At 37.3% G+C, this 22,103-nt stretch overlaps 1 protein-coding gene across 2 annotated transcripts in view; it reads right to left on the bottom strand.

Annotated features, from left to right (window-relative positions):
• Positions 1–22,103, bottom strand: part of RELN (reelin) — a 520,317-nt gene that overhangs the window by 275,346 nt on the left and 222,868 nt on the right. For both annotated transcript variants that reach the window (XM_025380191.1, XM_025380192.1), the window contains exons 5-6: positions 8,697–8,729; positions 5,108–5,186 (exon numbers count right to left, since the gene is read on the bottom strand). In XM_025380191.1, coding sequence (XP_025235976.1) covers positions 5,108–5,186; positions 8,697–8,729 — 112 coding nt within the window. The remainder of the gene's footprint in view (positions 1–5,107; positions 5,187–8,696; positions 8,730–22,103) is intronic.

Raw genomic sequence — 22,103 nt, forward strand, 5'->3', positions numbered from 1 at the left:
CTTTTTTTTTTTTTTTTTTTTTTTTTTTTTTTTTTTTTTTTTGAGACAGAGTATCTCTCACCAGGCTGGAGTGTAGTGGCGTGATCTCGGCTCACTGCAACCTCCACCTTCCGGGTTCAAGTGATTCTCCTGCCTCAGCCTCCCGAGTAGCACTACAGGTGCACGCCACTATGCCCAGCTAATTTTTGTATTTTTAATAGAGACGGGGTTTCACCACATTGGCCAGGACGGTCTCGATCTCTTGACCTCGTGATCCACCCGCCTCAGCCTCCTAAAGTGCTGGGATTACAGGCGTGAGCCATTGCACCTGGCATGGCATTTTTTCATTCAACATAAAATTTTTGAGATTCATCCATGTCGTTGCAACTGTCAATAATTCATTCCTTTTTATTGCTGAATGTTAATAGTATTCAATTGTGTGGACATATCACTGTGTATCCATCCTCCAGCTGATGAACATCTGGGATGGTTCTAGTTTTTGGCTCTTAGGTATATTTATTTTTCAAAAAATCAAGATTTTCCCCATTCACATAAAATACTGGCAGTGTTTATATTACAATGCAATAATTTAATTCATAAAAGAATCTATGTATATGTAGTCGATGTTCAATAGTAGCTGCATAAGTAAAGTGTTAATAAAATAAAATGTATTTGTGGTCCCTTACATTCTCCTGAATTTAGTTATATGAGGTTTTTCTTCTCATTTTGTTGGGGGAGGTTTTGGAGGATTGTTGCTGTATGACAAAGGCACTATTGATGCCCTCTCTCATCAGTAGTGCAGACACATTGAACACATGTGCTAACAGCACTGGTAAAGTGGTATTCATTCATTTGTGCTCTCCCTCACCCTCTTGGGTTCAATGGCACATTGGAATTGATGCAATTCGTGTTGAGCTCCAGAGGTATAGCTGCTTGTGGTTCAGGGTAAAGTGTAGAAGCTTCATTCTCATCAAGACTGAGCTGCCATTATATTCACATGAAGGGATTTTGTTACTCTCTTCCCTTAAAACTTTACTTCTCATCTCTCATTCAGACAAGTCAATCAGAAGCCACTGGGGGAGTGGGGATATGCAGGGCCACTTCCCTAGCAGAGCCCCAGAGAGATCTAGGAGGCAAAGAGTAGAAGAAATGTATGCTCTGCATCTGAGGGAGGCAGAAGGACCAGAGTTGCACAATTGCACACCAGAGTACAGCACAGAAAAGATGCCCATGGCCCAGGACTGGGAACAGCAGAGCAGTCTCCATGCCCTCAGGCTGGGCTCAAAACAGAACCACTGCTTGGTAACAGTGGTGAGGACAGGGACAAAGCTGGGCTGTGTGGACTAGTCACCAGACTAGATGAGGTAACTCAAGATTCAGTGGATATCTGCAGGAACGGATAGATGGCTGGGGACCAGAAGTGCATCCTCATTCTATCTTCTGCCTTTGCACTAATAAGACACCTGACATTAGGCTCAAAAACCAAAAAAAAAAAAAAAAAGAAGATGACAAGCCAGAGTTGACTGAAATTAAGTCTCCACCAACATGGCAGGAGGAGGAGAATATAAAGAAATTAGGTTGGGTTATGGAAGAATAAAGAAAGTTTTATTTCTCTGATACTCAAGTTTCTGGACAGAATTCATAACTGCTACACTTGTATAAGCATAAACAACTTCCAGAAGGACTCACAGAAACTATTACCCAAGTTGTTGACCATGGAGAAAGAATATAGGTCTAGTGTGGGAAGGAGGCTTATTTTTACTGCTTATATTTTTGGATTATTTGAACTTTTAACCACATAAATTTTTAAATTTTAAAATAATTTCAAATATTCAAACTGAACAGATAGTACAATCAATATTGAGCTGACATAAAAGTTTCTCATTTCTATTCCAACTGCCATAAAAAACTTGGAAGAGTAACTTACCTGTTACCTTCATTCATAATAATATCACTTTATGTTCTTCATTTTTTATGTACAGTACATGAGATAAACTTGAATATTAAAGAGTTATGTGAAATAGAATTAAAAGTTGAATTCATTAGGTAAAGTTAATGGAAGTGAATACATTGTGAGCGTTTTAACTTTTAAACTGACCTACCTCTCTAAGATTGTACAGACATAACTAGTTTCTTAATTTCTCTTTTGCTTAACAATAAAAAGTACAGAGTAAACAATTCATATAAAGCTTTGAGAATCCCATGGGAGAAATATGTTCTTATAAGTAGCACAGTTTTTCTTTTGAGGGAAATTATTCAGTGGTGTATTGATTATGGGAATTTGGCTAAAAGCAGCATACCCAGGCACTTTGCTTCTATCTGGTGGTGTGTGGCAGTGGCATAGGGACCGTGTTGGCCACAAGGATTCTATTTTCCACACTGTTACAAAGCTCCACTGGGTTTCTGATTTTTTTCTGGGGTAAAGAGAATCAAAGACAATGTTATAAGGGACAAAACTCATGTGACAAAACATGTAGCCAGAAAATAGAAGCTCTGGGAGAGTTAAAACTGCCTATCAGGTTCCAAAACAAAGTAGGGCTTTGTTAGTTTATTGGAAATATTTCATGGGGATGTCTGATTTTACTAGATGCTTGTTTCTGACTTTAGGATGTTTACATTGGCTTCTAAGGGGTTCAATACATCTAACACTGTATTTTTCCCTCCTTTATGATTCTGCTGTAATGCTATTTTGATCTGTTTATATTCCATAGATTTTATAATATAAATATATTTAATTTGGCATTTGTTTTTTATGAAAATGCAGGGAAAGGAAGACTTGGGGACTCAGTTAAATAAATTAGCTTAAAATTATTTTAATAATAACAATGTTCTCATCATGTCTGGGCTTAGAAGAAACAAACAGTCCAATGTACAAATACATCACAAGAGAAAGAAAAGGAGGATGGGAGGGAAGAGGGAAGAAAAGGAGGGTGAGCAGAAGTAAAAGTAGGAGAGAGAAAGAGAAGAGGGAGGAAAGGGAAAGGGAGAGGAAGAGAAGAAAGAGAGAGAAAGGGAAGGAAAGACAGGGAAGGAGGGAAAGAGAGGAAGGGAGAGAGGAAACTGATGTGTATTGAGCACCTACAATACACTAGACCTCTTCATACTGAAACGTTAACACAATGCTGCAAGCACGGTATTTGCCTACTTTTACTGCACAGAAATAGAGCTCAGAGGTGAAGCAGCTTTTTGCTTTTCTCAAGGTATTCATTTGGCAAGTGGCGTGGTCAAGAGTCAAGCTAGGGTAGTCTGATATCAGGGCCTCTGCCGCCTTTTGTTTAACAGAACAGTCATCTCTCAAATAATGACAGTTTCACCGTTCCCTACTCTCACATTTTTTTTTTTTTTTTTTTTTCTGTATCTTAAAGAGGCTAAATGAAGGAGACTGTGGGCAATAAGGGATAAAGTAAAATTACTCCGAAGCATATCTAATAAAATGCAGAAGGACTCAGCTTTTAAAGATAAAAAAGAATTGTTTTAAAAAGTAGGAAAAAACTTTTTTTTAAAAAAGGTAGGAAAAACCATAGCTTAAGTAAAAGAGACATAAAATCCATAACTTTGGTCAAGAAAGCATCTATCAGATTAGTCATGAAAATGGGTGAAGAAAAATCAATCACACGTTATTGATTTAAAAAACAACAGAATTTGCACCACATAACAGTCACATTTTGTATTTGTCAAGAAAACTCACTGAAGAAAATGAATTAGCTTGACACAAACGCATTTGCCCTGAAAGAAAAAAATCATATGATAACATCTACATTAATGGAATATAAAAAAGCAAAATGTCAGAAGTAAAAAACTTTTTCTGGGTAAAGTGGTACTTAGAAAGGTTTTTTATTTTTTGGCTTATTAATAAAGATTTTCAATTTACTTTAAGAAAATTTATATTTAGGGAAGCAGAGTTCTATTGACAAACTGTTTCTTTAAGTGGCATATAAATTATAAGACTTTATGACTAGACTTTCTGGCTAGCCTGATAACATTTTTTTCTATATTTATACTATCTAGATCTATATTTCTTTCTAGAAAAGAAAGAAAAGTTTCTTGTGTAATATTGAAGCCTCAACACTCTACCTATATGTCATCTTCAACTCTCAGGTCAAAGACAACTTTCTCCAACAAACTCCCACCAGAGTCATCTCTCCTTCCTTTGGAATTCCTCTAGTATGTTGTCTGCTCCCCGCGGTCACATTTAAGGATTTCTATCCTGTACTACAAGCTTTTTAAAGATGTGGTCTTAGTGTCTTCTCTACTAAACCGTTCATTACTTGAGAGAATCATACCTCTTATTAATTACTATAAAAATAAAATGATTATTGCTAAATATTTGTTAAAAAGTGAAAATAAGACAGAAATGAATATCATATGCTGACATTCGAGGATGAAATGATTATTTTCTTTTTAGCCTTATTATATTGCTTGAACTTAGTTTACACTAGAGTTTCTAATTTATCTTGAACTCTTCTGTCCAAACAAAAAGCATTTAGTATAACAGAAAATCCAAATTCAGATATTGTTCCAAATGATGCAGACTGATTTTCATTGTAACTCTGGGTCAATAGATCTATTTCTTCAAAGTCAGCAAAAATGTAACAAATTGCCAACAAATTCAGGCATCCATTTATGTATTAGACAAGTTTTTAATGAGTAAGTTTTGGTTCATTATTTATTTGCCCTCAAAAATCCCACAGAGTTATACTTAAACAGCTTTCGAAGGAGAGACTGGAGTATACATAATGAGTTGACCTAATAATTTAGAAATTATTTGGAAGTATGACTCAAATCGTTTGTCATTTCAGGTAAACCATTTCTCTTCTTTGCTAGGCATAAATGAAATTATTAGACATATAATAGCATAATATTTTCTATGTAAGGATATTGCAAAACTGAAAAAAAAAATCTAACCACACCCATGGCTTTGAGGAGCTCCTGGATTCAGTTCTTAGAGAAGTCAAATAATAGACATTATATGCAGTCTACATTAAGCCCAGTTCTATAGCTTAACAAGTCTCACTGATACCTTAGCACTAAAGATCAATTTAATTTTAAGTAACTGCTCCTTAAGGGAGCAGTCAGCATCATTTGTTGCATTAAGCAAACCAAAGTGAGGAATGTTTCTGTAACTTACCATATATTTGGATTTAATTGCAGTTGGTAGTAGGAGTCAAAATCATCTCGCAGGATAATGCTGTCACTATGTATTTCAGCTACAAGAAAAAGGAAGTATTTAGGAAAGAAATATACTACAACAGTATATTTAGCTAAACACAAGTGTCAATACGCTGTATTTATGAAGAATAATGTATTTTAAAACTAAATTTTAAATGAGCAGTTGATTATATTTGCTTTGTCCCTCAAACTACTAAGGGACAAGGATAAACAGCTCTGCAGTTTAGACACCTAGAAGTTGGGAAAACCAAAGACCCCAAAAGGAAACCTATGAAGCTGTCACTAGGCAGGGGAGGCAGGAAGGCCAAATTCAGCACCAACCTACAAGGAGAGGCTATACGGGACTTGTCTTCCATCAGTATGGCTTGGCTGTGTCCCTACCCAAATTTCATCTAGAATTGTAGTTCCCATAATCCCCATGTATCGTAGAAAGGACCCGGTGGGAAGTAACAGAATCATGGGGGCAGTTACTCTCATGCTGTCCTCGTGAGAGTGAGTTCTCACAAGATTTGATGGTTTTTGTTTTTGTTTTGAGTCAGAGTCTCGCTCTGTTGCCCAGGCTGGAGTGCAGTGGCACGATCTCGATCTCAGCTCACCGCAACCTTCGCCTCCTGGGTTCAAGCAATTCTCCTGTTTCAGCCTCCAGAGTAGTTGGGATTACAGGTGTCCACTACCACGCCTGGCTAATTTTTATACTTTTAGTACTGATGGGGTTTTGCCATGTTGGTCAGGCTGGGTCTTGAACTCCTGACCTCAGGTGATCCACTCGCCTCGGCCTCCCAAAGTGCTGGGGTTACAGGCTTGCGCCACCGTGCCTGGCTGAGATTTGATGGTTTTATAAGGGACATTTCCCTCTTTTGCTCGGCACTTCTTGCTGCCACCATGTGAAGAAGGACGTGTTTGCTTCCCCTTCTGCCATAATTGTAAGTTTCCTAAGGCCTTCCCAGCCATGCTGAATTGTGAGTCAATTAAACCTCTTTCCTTTTAAATTACCCAGTCTTGGGTATGTCTTTATTAGCAGCATGAGAATGAACTAATATACCCATATTTCAACATATACTCATCCATGGCTTCCAAGAGATTGCCCAGACAGTGTCAGTGTCTAACTCACTTTAAAGCATGGAATTGGATAGAACATTCTGGCTATTCATTGTCAGCTAAAATTGCTGTAATCTACTGATCCATTTTTTCTTCCCTTTCCCCCTATCCTTCTTGCCCTGGCTTGCTTTCTCTCCTTCCTTATATTCACTCATCTTTTATTCAAAGTTTTTAAATTTGTTAACTTTTTTTCTCTTTCAGAACTGCAAAAGAGAATTTATCTATATGAATAAGTAAAATTCCTAAATAAAATCAATGTAGAAGTCAGGAGGAATGCCAGGAAGCCATACATGGTTTTAAATATATTATCACTACACATTTGAGATATATTGAATATCTATTTTTAAGTTCTAGAAGAACTTCAGGCATGTCAAGCGCGATATTTTCATCAACTGTAGAGTTCATATTTTCGCTGAATAGATAATGAATAAGTAAAATCACTTTCATGGCTGGTTACAATGTAAGTGTGCTCATTTTAAAGGTTGTGTGAGAAATGATAATTATTTCTATTCATGTTGTAAAAATTAATTTAGTACTTTAACAATGCTCTCATCTGATTCATGGTTTGCTCAGGAAGTTTGTTTCAGCTACTGTAACTTCTTTGGGTCTTGACAATTTTGTTTGAAGTAGCTAACAGACTATCTTTTGGAAAAATTAAAATAATATTATCTGATTAACAAAAATCTCTCATAACTTTTTCTTTTAAAGGTGATACTTTATGTTTTTTTTAGGCTCACTCAAATGTAATTCTCTGAACTCATTGGGTAATTAAAATCACTTCCCAATATCAGGAATCATATTTTCACATTCTCTTTGGTGACATCCCCAACCCATGGCAGTCCTTGCCTCCTTTATACCAGGTATACCAGCAGGCAAGCACATAATGAAGTCATGGAAACCAGTGAATCAGCATGTACTGAGAGGACTGGATGCTCAGACTCGAAGCCCTAGGCATGAGAACAGGGAGAATATGGATATACACTGGAGAGAACGCTGTGATGTATTCTGTGCATGGAGTGATTTAATGATTCCTCTGAGCGATGAGATGCAGTGCCTCAGATGCCTACAGGGTACAGCTCTCTCAGATACCCAATCTGGGTGAGACTCGGCTGGGCCACTGCGGGTCACCAGCCTGTCTTGGCTGCCAGAAGGCATGCTTCTAAGCGCTTGCATTTGTCTGCCAAGTAAGAGGAGCCCCAAGCTGTAGCATTACATAAAAGTAGAGCTTCTCAAGGCAGATTTTCCAAAGAGGAAAAATAAATTAATTGGGTTTATAGGTTGAAAGGAAAAGCCCAAGAGACAAATAACTGACCTACCTGGAAAGTCCCACAGTGAGAGACATTTGAAAAGGCTGCAACCAGCTAGGATGATTTCTTTTTATTCTTATTAAATACTACAGTGTAGGAAATTGCTTTTAAAATAAGTCTTCACTGACACAAATGAGAAAATTAATGCTTAAAGATCACTTGCTTTCTAGAGACTTTTTTATTTACAAAGGCAATGGGTAAGCCTCACTGGATACCTGCTTGTGTATTGATTTACTTCCAAACACCACTATACTATTTACCATACACTTTATGAACACAAAATCATTTAATCCTTATATCAACCCTGTGAGGTAGGTACTATTCTTAATTCTACTTTGCAGATAAGAAAACTGAGGCACAGAGAGGTTAAGTAACTTGCTCAATATTATGTAGCTAGCAAGTGGTAAAAGTGAGATAAACCCAGGTAGTTTGGTTCAAGAATCTGTGATCCTAACTAGTACACACCCTGCCTCAAGAACTGTGGACCACTAAAAGCATGACATTATGGAAAATCCATGTGCCATTTTAAGAAGGAGGTATTTATCTAAACAGTCTCATTTCAATTTTTTTTTTTAAAGAAACAGGATCTTGCCCTGCTGCCCAGGTTGGAGGACAGTGTCTCAATCATAGCTCACTGCAGCCTTGAAATCCTGGTTTAAATGATCCTCCCATGTCAGCTCCCAAAGTAGCTAGGACTCCAGGTGCATACCACTACACCGACTAATTTTTAACATTCGTTTGGTACAGATCTCAAATCCTAAATGACTTCAATTCTTCCATATTCATGGCTTCTTACTCACTAGCTCTATGCTCTAATATTTATGATGGGCATCTAGTATTATAAGGGACTCTGGGGAAAATTCAGCATTAGAATGCAAAAGCTTACACTCAATAGGATCTCAGGGTTGAGGGTACTAACAGGTGCGAAAGTTCCTGCATGAGCCCCCAGCTGGGCAACATGAACATTTCCTCAAGGAGGTTCTGTATTCAAGTATAATCTGTATCCAAGTCTAATTTCAGTGAATGATCAGTGACCAGAAAGGACAGCTTCCTCACCTCTGTAACATCTGCTCACATAGCCAGAAGAGCCAAACAAATAGATCAGGCACTAAGGTTAATGACATCAGAGTCTTAAACACTTACCTAGATGTGGGTGCATAGTGGCCTCTGTTGGAGCTGAATCAAGAGAGGAAAGAAGAAAGACAACTGATCAGGAATGAAAGCAAAATCCAGTAATAAACAGTCACAATACAGTTACAAAATTTAGGTCACATTAAGCAAATCAAATGGCTACAGACTTTTTCATCTTTTTAGGAGTTTCTAGAACTCTTGAAAAAATAGAATACAATAAGTTTAATGATCTTGTATTTTGTGCCAATGCTTATTGGTTAAATCAGAGAAGAGTTTCACAAAGATTCACTGAATCGTTGACTCTAATTAAAGATTTTCTTGAAACAAAAGGAATACTTGCCAATTAATCAATAATGAATAACAAAACCCTGGCACAATGATATACATTCTCTCACTAGTATCACAGTGCATATGAACAAGCCAAATCTGAAGCTTCAAGGAAAACAAGGGTTTATTTGCAAACTAGCTGGAAAAGGAGGAAAATTTATGTTGAAATTGAAACTTTGAAAATACAAATTAATAATGGTTTTACACACGAATTTCCTAACGTGAACTGTGTCTCCAGAAGATTTTAACTGTAATTTCCAGTATCTTCTAAATTGTCTGCAAAAACCCACAAGAAAAATTTGAAGAATGCCTTGTTGATGTTAATTGTTTTAGAGTTGCTTTTCAATTTGTGCAATATTTCTGTGAATTCCATGTTAATAATACTATGCTGACACAAGAATAATACTTGGATATAGTTTTGAAACTGATGTTTTTGCATTAAAGGTAAATCAGCTCTTCTAATAAAAATGAAAAATGTGTAAAGGTGGATCTGGACATTAAAGGAAAATGATTTTTTGATACTCAATTCAGTTACTGGAAGATCTTTAAGTAGGTAAGAAACACTTGGGTATGTGGATCTACTTTTCAGCTGTCAATTTTATGAACTCTTAATACAAGCCCAATATTGCTTAAGATGTGCTATAAGTGTAAGGTACATACTAGATTTTGGAGATTTAGTACAAAAAATGTAAAATATCTCATTAGTAGTTTTAAATTGACCACATTATATCAAAATGTTTAATATTTTACATATTCTGTTAATAAAATACATTATTAAATTAATTTCATCTATTTCTTTCCGGTTTTTAGATGTAGCTACTAGAATATTTAAAATTGCACATGGGGCTTACATTATACTTCTATTACACAGTGCTGAACTACAGCTAGGAGGGACATTTGCACTGTATATCAATTAGGAAATCATTATCAAGTAGGAGAGGTGGAGTTACAAAAGGAAGACCGAGTCACTCAGAGAGAACATAAGGTATAAAGAGAGAAGTGAGGCTGAGAGCAGCAGCTAATGCCTATAATCCCAGCACTTTGGGAGGCTGAGGCAAGAGGATTACTTGCGGCCAAGAGTTCAAGATCAGCCTGGGCAATATAGTAAGATACCTCGTCTCTACAAAAAAACATGAAAAATTAGTTGGGCATGGTGGTGCAGCCTGTAGTCCTAGCTACTCAGGAGGCTGAGGCAGGAGGATCACCTGAGGCCAGCAGCTTGAGGATGCAGTGAGCTAAAAATGCACCATCACACTCCAGCCTAAGCAAGAGAGTGAGACCCTGTCTCTAAATACATAATAAAAAGAAAGAAGTGAAATGTGGAGTCAAATGTATATTTAACGGACAGGTGGAAGAAGACGAGCTAGCAAAGGTGACTGAGTAAAAGTGCATTCCATTAAGGAATTAAGAAAAAGAAAGAGTTTTAAGAGCTAAGAGAGTTGAAGGAGAGGCCAAAATAATCTTAATAAAGCTGATATCGATGAAGAACACCCTGCTAGTAAGGCACTTTGCTAAGGAGTGTCTATAGATGAACTCAGGGATTTTGGCCTCAGAGTCTAGACTCAACTACTGTGCAAACTGCTCCTTCTAGAAGGTTAGCTGCAAAGGTGAGAAATGAGATCTTATATGGAGATGAGGACCAAAGGGTTTTGTTTTGTTTCTTAAAATATGATAGTTTACCATGCCTAATGTTAGCTATATTGCAAAAGGGATTCTCTGTATTCATGTTATAAAGTGTTAAGAAGAAAGGAAAAACACCTGTCTACAGAATATGGAACTTCAAATTATTTCACAGGTTTTGAAATAACTTGGTTAAATTAAATGTAGGAAAAGTTATGACAATTATTAATTAGAAATATTTACCATGCAATACAATGGTTAGATATGTATAACAAAATATCTGCAGAAATATTGTTGCCTACTTTACATTAAATGACTTTGGTGACTAAGGCCTCAACCCAATAAAGGGAGTAAGTTATAAAATGCTTTACTTTAAATTGTTTATTCAAATAGACATCTACCTTTGCTAAATTATTTGGGCACATGGGAGCTTTCACTGAAACACCTACATCACATTTTAGAAAGACCCACTGAGTCAGAATCTCTGAGGGTGGAGGCTCGGAAGTTGTATTTTTTAAAACCTCCTTGACTGATTCTGCTGGAAAGTCAGATTTCAAATTCACTGGTTTAAACAACACAATCCACTGCTTATTGTTATAGCATGCTGAACTGTTCTCTGTGTTAAGTACTTATCTTTGCTCTGAAGAAGAAATAGGCTCCTCAAAAGCAGAAAATATGTCCACCCAAGACATCAGCCAAAGCTGGTAATAGTGTCTCAATAAATAACAAATTGATTTGAAAGCTACTTCTTAGTTGTAATATATTTTATGATATTTCAGAAAATAATTGAAGATCCAAGCCTTAAAATAATGACAGAATAGACACATAACATTGTCCAAAAGTCCTTTATTATAAGTAGTCTGGGGAGCTTCAACACCCAGTCAGTGTTCACCTGGATTTAATTTAACTCAACAAATTTACATCATATTGTAAATCACTAGTTAGGAAGAATTGTTTTAATATATTTTAACAAAAATGTCTACTCTTTGAGATAACTAAACATTATTTCCTCAAAAAGAGAAACATGTTCACTATGCAAAACTTAATGAAAGGAAAAGTACAAATTTTCTTGAGAAAGATTCACACATACGTAGTTTAAAAATGGGCCAAAAGCTAGTAAAGTACTGCGCCTGGAAGTTTATTTTAATCATTTCTCAATAAGTGACCATATCAATCTAGTTTTATGTAGTCTAAACAAATTTTCTAAGCCTGTAGGAAGTTCACCATCTTTTCACATTTACTGAGGTAAATGCACCACAGAAAAATTAAAGTAGCCTGAGGAAGAATGATATAGTTCAACATTATTTAGTATACTCCCATTTGGATAGTACCTGCCTTGCCTCATACTAGTGACTATGAGTGAATTATTAAGTTCTTATATTATGTGAACTTGGCATAAAGGCCTTTACTCTTTCCTTTATTAAATGCAAAATGCATGCTTGCTAGACAGGTCCTCATTTGTCAGTTGTCCAAGTGCTTACCCAATGGCAATCTCCAAGTCTACCTTTCCTGTTCCTCTGCCATTGAACTAGCTCTAGATTGAATCACTGAATTTTTCTAGATTGCTCGTATGTTTTTATCTCAACATTTATTGGTCTGTTACTGATTTTCTGCCTCTCCCAGGACCCTAGAATGCCCTACCCCACCTTGCATCTTGCCCAGTTTCTCAGTTCCTTTGAATCTAAAATTGCATGATTAAAATCTAGCAATGACATAAAATTGTCAGATGGCTTAAACTAGGGAGTTTTGGTTTCTGAGGATGAGAGACAACAGAAAGTTCTTAAAGAAGTAGGTTTTGGTTTTGGAGAAAGAATAGGATGGAATACACCTTTAACAGAAGTGTAAAAGACATCGCAGTTTCTTTTTTTTTTTTTTTTTTTTTTTTTGAGATGGAGTCTTGCTGTGTCACCCGGGCTGGAGTGCAGTGGCCGGATCTCAGCTCACTGCAAGCTCCGCCTCCTGGGTTTACGCCATTCTCCTGCCTCAGCCTCCCGAGTAGCTGGGACTACAGGCGCCCGCCACCTCGCCCGGCTAGTTTTTTGTATTTTTAGTAGAGACGGGGTTTCACCGTGTTAGCCAGGATGGTCTCGATCTCCTGACCTCGTGATCCGCCCGTCTCGGCCTCCCAAAGTGCTGGGATTACAGGCTTGAGCCACCGCGCCCAGCCGACATCGCAGTTTCTTCCAGGTATTTCTGTGGTAGTGATAAGAAGATCAGGTCAGACGACCAAAGGTATGCACAGAGGAAGATGCACTAGGGATGGTGCTACTTGTCAGAGGACATTGAATTGAAGAGAGAAGAAGATAGGCTGGAGTTGTTCTGTACCCAGAGAGATCACTGTGGGGAAGCTTCATAATATGGTCCTATTTTAGTTTCATTGGTGAGACCCATGAAACTGTACGTAGAGGCTGGAAGGAACTTATAGAAAGATAAATGATTTAATAAGGAATCAAGTGTTTGTATAAATCAAACTGAATTCCTACATTTTATCAGAAGTGAATATTTTTTCTATAAGGTAGGATGCTCAACTAGGAATGAATGTTCAGCTGAGATGAATCTAGGAATATCTAATTCTGTTAAGAGTTCTCTGTTATAAATTGCATGTGAATGTATTTGTGTTTCAATGAACTTTAAATCTCATTCAGAATAACCATAAATCTCTGTAATCTTTATCCAGAAATACAATGCCATTGAAATTCACAAACATTACAGAAACTATATCCTTTGTAAAGCTTGATCAAGTTCAAGCAACTGGACTGAATTGGAAATTGACTTTAGGTATATCATGATAACTTAAAGAGTAAGCCAAATGTCCTCAGACTGAATTAACTTACTTAAAACCACAGATAAAATATAAAAAGTTACACAGGTAAGTTAAAATGAAGGTTCTACTTTGCCTAAAAAACAAGTAAACGCAAGCCAACAGAATGGAGGAATTACAATAGAATCTCACTAAAATCACCAGGTTTTTTAAAAGCTTTTTTTCCAGCGAGGGATTCAGAATGAAAGCCTAGTCTACTTTGACTTGTTTTTAGTTGAAAAAGCTAAACTTCTTTAAAACTATCAATACAAATTGGTAGCAATTTTTACTAGGAAAGTATTGATAAATGAGAATCTACTTAATTTCATAAGTCAAATCCCTCTTGAGAGCAGAGCAGTTAAATGAGAAGAAATGAAACTTTAAAGTTTTCAGCATAATACAATCTTTTCATACTAGATAAGTAAATAAATGTTCTTATGAGTGTCAAAAACACTCATAAATGTGTACTTATGATTTCTTTTCCAGATTCTTTTTGATGTTTGTGATAGTGCCATTTAACAGTTATTTGTCCTCCAAATTCTCTCTCCAGTGGGGCCTATCCAGATGATGTTTTGGAAAAATACAAAGATTTAGATCAGCAATGATATGCTTCAGCAACATTCTAAGTCCTTCCTTAGCCAAGCATTTTCCTAGATGCTTGAGTACTATTAAGTGACCTGAAGATTACATATGTATTTTACTAAGATGTCACAGACTATGCAAAGAGGACAAAAATAGATTTTTAAAATTAATAAGCTTAAACATGCTAAAAATAAAAGTAAACAATCATTGTTTTTGGAAGGTACTTCAAAGTTTGAAAAAAATAGATTGCTTATAGAACTTCTTTTTTAAAAAATTCAATTGTACTGTTCTTGAAATGATTTATCACCATAAGTTAGCAAAAGAAAGAGACTGGAACTGCCTTGAATGAACACAAGAACTCTGTACTAATGCAGATTCGATAAAGATAATTATTCAAAAAATAGTGAGCGTGAACGATTATTACATGGAACAGCCATGAAAAGACCCAGTTCGTAAGATAAGCAATTCACATCACAAGGCTTGGTTGAGCCTAACATGAAAGCAAGTAAATTCAGTACCAAAAGTTTCAAAGGAATAACATGCTTCTTGGTCTCTTTAAACAAGGTTACTATTTTTTCACTTAAAATGGAAGCAGAAAAAGTGCATGCAGATACTTTTTTGAATAAATGATGGAAAGCTCTTAGCTCATATATGTTAACATGTCTCTGTGTTGGAGACAGTTCTAGCCAGAAGAGTTGTAGGTCTTTTCCCAAGGAATATCTTTGGGAAAGGTGAAAAATTATCTTTAAAAACTCACTATTTTCACTCAGTGTGAATTAATCTGGCCTTCATCGCAGTATGAGAAGAACCACTTTTTACTCACTTTTTAAATTTTAAAGTGCAACTAATGTATTGCTTGTCATTAGATAGACTTACTTTGTGAACATTACTTTAATTTACTAAATGTATTTTTGTCTCCAAAATTACCTCCAATTATTTAGCGCATCTCACAGATTATAATGAGTGGCTTATCTTTATGACAGTTTCTCTTGCATTAGCATCAGCTAAGCTTTGCAGACAGAAATGAAAGTTAGAACATCTCTGTAAACTAAAACAGGCAGCAAATATCTCCACATTAGCTTCTGTGACTACATTTGGTTATTGGTGCTCACAGTCATACTTTTCTTAATAACATTTTAATAGCTTAAACTATTGGGCCTTTCAAAATAAATATTATAAACATGGATCCTTAGATGGTATCTCAATATTAAATTGAAGCCTAAATTTCTCCCATCATCAATTCAATTTGTCCAGGAGACAAATTACATGCTAAAAGTTAAAAAAAAAAAAAAAAGCTTCATTTCTTAAGAAGCATTTCTGTGCATATGCTCTTTCAAAAGTTGAACGTGCCAGAATCTCATAGATCACAGCAGCCTGAAGTAGGCATATTAGAAAGAATGAGGTCGTGTTTAATTCCCCCAAAGGTTATTTTCTTGACAGATGTGTTTTTTTCTTTCAACTGACTTATTTTGAATGGAAATTTTAAAGTAATCATCTGACTCCAAATTATAGTAGTACTAATAAATTTCAGCCAACTTGTTGAACAAATTACTCAGTGCAAAGAATGGAGATGTAAATATGTGGAGCAGAAAAACGAAAAGATGCCTAAAAATGAATTGAGGAGGTGGTAAATGAGCTTTGAGGTAATATTATTGATTACTTAAAAAAAAAAAGCCTTTGGGTCAGACAAGCATTATATATAGATGGCAAGCAATTCTTCCAAATACAGGTATTATGTTACGGGTACTATATCTCCTGAATCATTTTAGAATTCAAAGGCCCTAGGTAGTTTTGCCTCAGGTATCTCCTCACCTAATTTGAAATTCAAATGTATTAAACTTCCAAAGCTAAATATGACAAATTAGACATGGGCTCTGAAGTTAGCATTTAATGAGCTATGAACCTAGACTTTCATCTCCCCAGGAATAATTTCTTTATTACTTTTTGTATTTTATTGCAATAAAGCACCATTTGACCTTCAAGTATGATAATTAAGCTTCCAAAAATGTTATAAATTTAGAGTGAAAACAGTTCTCCCTGTGTTCAGGAACATACTTATGATCAGTATAAAAGATTACTTAATATTCAGAGACAGCTAAATTATACACAGAACCAGCAATATTAGGGATTATTTTTCTCTTCCTTCTCTTTGATTTTCCACCTCAACTTATGTCTCATAACAATTTATCATCTTTCATATTCTAAAATAAATGAAATAGGAGCAAAATGAAAATATATCTTTATAACCTGCAACTGGGAGATACAGAGCTCTTTCAGGTAAGATTCCAATAGGAGCTGTAAATAATGGGGCCTTAAACATTAAAAATTATGGCTTATTGTCTTACCATGCTCATGTCCCCACCTTTTCTGGGGAGATATCCATACATTTTTCAAAAATTTGCTTATGATATAAATAAAAGTTTTAAGTGAAAAATCAGAATGCAAAACAGTATCATTTGAATTGTTGGTACATTTTTATATTTATATTTATTTATATTTTGAGAGAGTGTCTCGCTCTGTTGGCCAGGCTAGAGTGTAGTGGCACATCTTGGCTCACTGCAATCTCGACCTCCTGGGCTTAAACGATCCTCCCGCCTCAGCCTCCCAAGAAGCTGGGACTACAGGCATGCAGCACCAAGACCAGTAATTTTTTTTTTGGGGGTAGAGACAAGATCTTACCACATTGCCCAGGCTGGTCTTGAACTCCTGAACTCAAGCAATCCACCCGCCTCAGCCTCCCAAAGTGCTGGGATTACAGGCATGAGCCACCACGCCTGACCAAATTTTAATTTTTAAAAAATTGTTGCTGTGTAGCAACTTTTTAAAAAATTCTAGACCTTTGAGAACTTGAAGAGATGAAGTTCATCGATGGAGCAGATGTGAGAAATGCAGGTATAAATTGACCCAAAACCTGAGAATGTATGGCTTTTAAGTAACATTCAGAGGTTGAAAAGAAAATCATAAGGCTCAAAACAGGAAGGAGGAGGAAGAAGTGGAGAAGGAAGAAACCTTGTTGCTAACATCAGCAGAAATTGCTAGAGATTTACCAATGTCTATTCTCCTTTTACTTCTTTATTTCTCAGCCTCCCCTATAGCTTCCTGTGACAAAGGAATTAAGCTCTGCCCATATGAGGTGAGCAGAAGTGACTAAGGTCACTTTCAGGGCTGGGTGATGCCCTAAAGGAATGGGCATGCTTCCTTGGCCCTTTCCCTTCCCTGCTGTAGGAGGTGGTGAGTGCTGGAGCAGCCAGCTTGGCTCCGAGATATGGAAGCTACATGCTGTGCACAGCAGAACCACTCTGCCAGCCCTAGACCACCCATCCTCAAACTGGTGTATGACTAAGAAATAAACTTCCAGTCATTTAACCCACCGACATGTCGAAGTACTTTGCTTAGTACCTCAAGTACATAGAAGCTTAATTGATACTCTAACTACAATAGTTAATTTCTCATGGGTGAGGAAAGGGTTCCTTTTGGGGAAAAGTTTCTTCTCTTTATCTCAGTCATAATCTTAAGGGCGACAGTAGCTATTAGAGTTGATCAAACTGCAAATTCCTGTGAGTAGAGAGACTCTATCTTGAATATCTCTGCATTCCCAATGCTGAGCACAATGTCTCATACATGGCAGTTCCAAATATGCTAGTTGAATGGATTCTGATAAGATCAGCAAGCAATATTACTAAAACCATTGTTGTTAGAAAATTCTAATCATCTCCTATGTTCCTTTTCTTCCTTATTGCTTGTACATATGTCATCTTCTTCCTTTACTTTTCTTCATATTTCTTTTCACTTTCCTTTACATACAATCTGTCTTGCCTAAGATAGACTTAAGGCAGTTGACAAAAAAGGCAGACAGCTGAACAAGACAATAAAGGGGGGGAAATCAAAGATGACAAACGAGGGTGGAAAAATAATACATGCCGTGTTGAGATATGTATGCAAGATGCATGCCCCTCAGGACTTCAATTTGGTTCTCAAGCCATAAAGTTACAGAAACAGAAGAGTTCATAACTTTAAAGAACATGTATTGTTCAGGAGAAGGACAGTTATTGCAGGTACACAGACTGTACACAAGTTTCTTCTGTAGTTTCTCATAGAGGACCCTGAGCAATAAAGCAAACATCATTTCAAATACCATCTATCCAACTCTGAGTTTTGTTAAGCTACTCCTAGTAAAGTTCATCAGTGAAAAAGAGTGTACAATACCTAAATAAAGATGATATAGGAGGACAGACTTGAGCTGGATCTTTAAGGATGAGCACAGCTTCATCAGTTAGACAGCAGACGAGGTATTGAGGAAGGTACACTGGGGAAAGGAGTTGGCATACATGAGCCACAGTGATAGGGTCAGGATGGCATCTCTGATGAAGGAAGTACTTATTCCAGCTGAAATAGAGAGTCTGGTGTCAGGTGAGGGTGATGGATGTGGAGATGAGGTTGGAGAGAGAGAGAGGTGGGACAGATCAGGGAAGTCCTGAAAGCCAGGCTAAACTGGGGGGAAATAGAGGGCAGTTATAGGGTTTGAGGCCAGGAGCATTTTGATCAATGTGTGAAAGGCCTGAATAAAAAAAAATGGCAGTAGGTATGGAAAGAAAAGTGTTGGTTGAAGAGATATTATGTAAATTGGCCTTAGACACACCGGGTATAGACATGGATGACAAAAAGGAATGGGCAAAGAAATGTGTTACCTAGAGCTCTGTTTAGTGACTGGGGTGATTATGAAGATGCTAACCAGAATTGCAACAGAGGGGTACAGTTTTGGGAGGAAGGAAAGTTCAGTTTAGAATATATTGAGTTTACGGTACCTAAATGACACCCAAATGTAGTGTCCAGTAATAGTAGTGGGAGCTAGTATCTACAGAGTATGTGCTAGCCACTATGCTATGCACTTCATCACGATATAATCCTCACAATCTTACGGTGTTCCTTCTGGGCACAGAATATTATACCAGTTCTTAGGAATGGTATGAAGTGGTCAAAAAAGTTGATACTATCCCTTTCTCTTTTCTACAGATAAGAGAATTGAGACTCAGAAAGATTACATGGCTAGAAAGTGCCAGAGCAGAAATTCTAACTCAAGAGTATGCAGGTGACTGCAAATTTTATGCTCCCAATCATTTTACCTTCTTGACTCTTTGTATAAGCATCAAGCAAGTGGAGAGTTAGGGAGATGAAAATTATAGGTGTGAGTAAGTTCAACAGGGACAATATAAAAGCACAAAAAGAAGGTCGAGCATGGTGGCTCTGGCCTGTAATCCCAGCACTTTGGGAGGCTGAGGCGAGTGGATCACAAGGTCAAGAGATTGAGACCATCCTGGCCAACATGATGAAACCCCATCTCTACTAAAATTCTGCCGGGTGTGGAGGCGGGCACCTGTAGTCCCAACTACCCGGGAGGCTGAGGCAGGAAAACTGCTTGAACCTGGGAGGCGGAGTTTGCAGCGAGCCGAGATCGCATCACTGCACTCCAGCCTGGCGACGGAGTGGGAATCCTCTCAAAAAAAAAAAAAAAAAAAAAAATTGCAAAAAGAAGCCCAACCCCAGAATGTATGATGTGGGAAGAAGAACAACTCATTATGGAAACTGAGAAAGAAAAGAGAAGTCAGGTAGGGTGAGGATCCGAGTCCTCTGGATTAGTTGGCACCCTAGTAGGTTATTGGTGACCTTGAGGATGATGGTTTCCAGGGAGTGCGGGCAGTAGAGGCCAGACGGCAGGGTTAGGAGGAAAGCCTGGCGACACCACTGCTCTTTCAAGAAGCTGGAGTGTAAGAAGGAAACACAGCCGGGGGTACTGGAAATTCAGGATGAAATACTTGTGAAAGTAGCAGTGGCTTCAGCATATTTAAGCACAGAGGAGGAGGTGGCCACTGAAGAGGAAGACACTGAAGCTATGAGAAAGAGAAAGCACAATTATTGGAGCAAGGCCTCAAAGGAGATGAGAGGAACACCATTCCATTAAGTTTATGTTTTTCTGCAAATGTGTTTTGGTCCTTCTCTTCCGGGTTTGCATTAGTAAATCTGTACTATAAGCTTCTTAGCAATGGGATGGGAGACTGCCTTATGTTGCCACACACCTCCCCTGGGGTCTGGTACAGTGTTTCACATATGCCCACTGGGGATACAGCACAATATATATTAATACCAATGAACTCCAACTCTTAAAAACTTGATTATAAAAAATCTGTATTTATTTTTACATGAAACAACTAAATTTTCACATGTACATTAAAAATAATGTGGATTAATAAATTGGATGAAATAATATTTCACAAGCCAAACAAAATTATGAGTTATGTATGTTTGTAACAGCTTTGCTCTCCCTCCCCAAGTGATTGTATAGGTCCAGATTTGGTCTTTGTCCTTCAAAATATGGAGGAATCAAGCAGGTTATACAGCAGCATGTGTAGAAAGAATTCTTCCATGGGCACCCAAAATAACTCAATGCCAAATTCTTCTTGGGCATAAATCTAGGAATTTTGACTTTGGACTAGATAAAGCTGTCAAGTGGGAATGTATATAGCCCTCAGAACAGAAAAGAAGGCTGTTTAAATCTATGTTCAATCACCTTGGGATAAACAGCACCAGTCCAAAACACCATTCTTTAGGAAATCAAAAGAATAATCAGACCCACCCCCAGAGTCACTAGCAAGAAATTTTACTATGGTCATGTGAATCAGCTCTTTGTCATTCCCCTTAATATGCTTGTCTTCAGATCACTTAGGGATACTTTCTGCCTGCCATAGCCCCAGGAGGGCTTTAGTTTCTTGCTTTGTTGGGTAGTTTGTAAGACCTTGAAGCAAGATCGGGGGGTCCTGGATGGTCTTCCCTGATCCTGTTAATTCAGTTCTCTTTGTTTATAAGTCACAAAGCCTAGGGATGTCATGAACAGGAGCTGTAACCACTAAAATGAAATAGAAGCTACAAAATAGCCAAGGGGAGCACAGATGTCTTTGACTAGCAAATGCTTACACTGGCCACATTCAAGTGAAATACATCAGTATTTATTTTTCTTTTCAGCAATTAAAGTAGATATGTTAAAACCCAGTTCTAACAATGAGAGAGAAACAAGTCTGAATTAATAAAGACTTTGCATTTCAGGGTACTGGAAAGATATTTAGTAATATAAACCGTTGAATAACCAAGGATAGCCAAAAGAAGATTTTGGTAGATCTGATCCACAATTTTTACAGTATTTGGGTATAAAGTTATACTTAAAATGCTAAAAAATATCAAAGGAGGTTAAACACCCCATTCACTTGATGGACTTGCTTGTTAAACTCTCCTCTTCCCCTCTCCATCTCACAGTTTAAACTTTCACCAATCCTTAATACGAATGATTTAAAAATTGCAAAGTTTGCATTTGGGATGAAGCATATATGCTGCCTACCACCATGATCCAAGGGCCCTTAGAGAGCATAGCCACACTTTCTACCACTCACTGTTCTGAGAGTGATGAACAGCTGAAAAACTGCTAAGCTGGCAGAAAAAGCAGTCAAGGTTTTCTGCGCCAGCTGTAAGCCTGACCTCTTTCCTCCTGACATAAAACGTTTGCCTTTAGTTATAGCCACTTCCATCAACACAACAACAGAGAATTCCAGGGTGGTTTATAAATGGCATGCGCCCTTTGGGGGCACTACAGGGCATGACTGCTGTCAGGCCACTAAGCCTGCCATCTGGTCTTGCTAAATAATCAATGTGTGTGTTTGAAGAGGGTATGCCAAGAAGCCCACAGGCCAATGAATATACACACACACGATTATTTTCCCTGCTCCATCTTCAATGTGATGTGTGCATGCTGCTGGACCAGTGGCAGTAATGCTGATGCACTCACATCCCTTTTTCCTTAACTGTGTAGATTTAGGGCACCAAAGAGTATATGTGTTCTTTCCAAGGTTTTCGGGGAATTTAGGCAGTAGCAATAATCTTGTTTATTAGGGCTGTGGTTCCTGAGGGTTTTTAATGTTTAATTTTTTTTTAACTTTAAGAATCTACTTGGTATAATCAAACCAACATTGGGCTGTGAGTCCAGAGACTGGAATTCTAGGCCTGCCACTCATGAGCACTGTATATTTTGTCAAGTTAACTTGCTT

The sequence above is a fragment of the Theropithecus gelada genome, chromosome 3 (assembly GCF_003255815.1).
Source record: "Theropithecus gelada isolate Dixy chromosome 3, Tgel_1.0, whole genome shotgun sequence".
Classification (NCBI taxonomy): domain Eukaryota; kingdom Metazoa; phylum Chordata; class Mammalia; order Primates; family Cercopithecidae; genus Theropithecus; species Theropithecus gelada.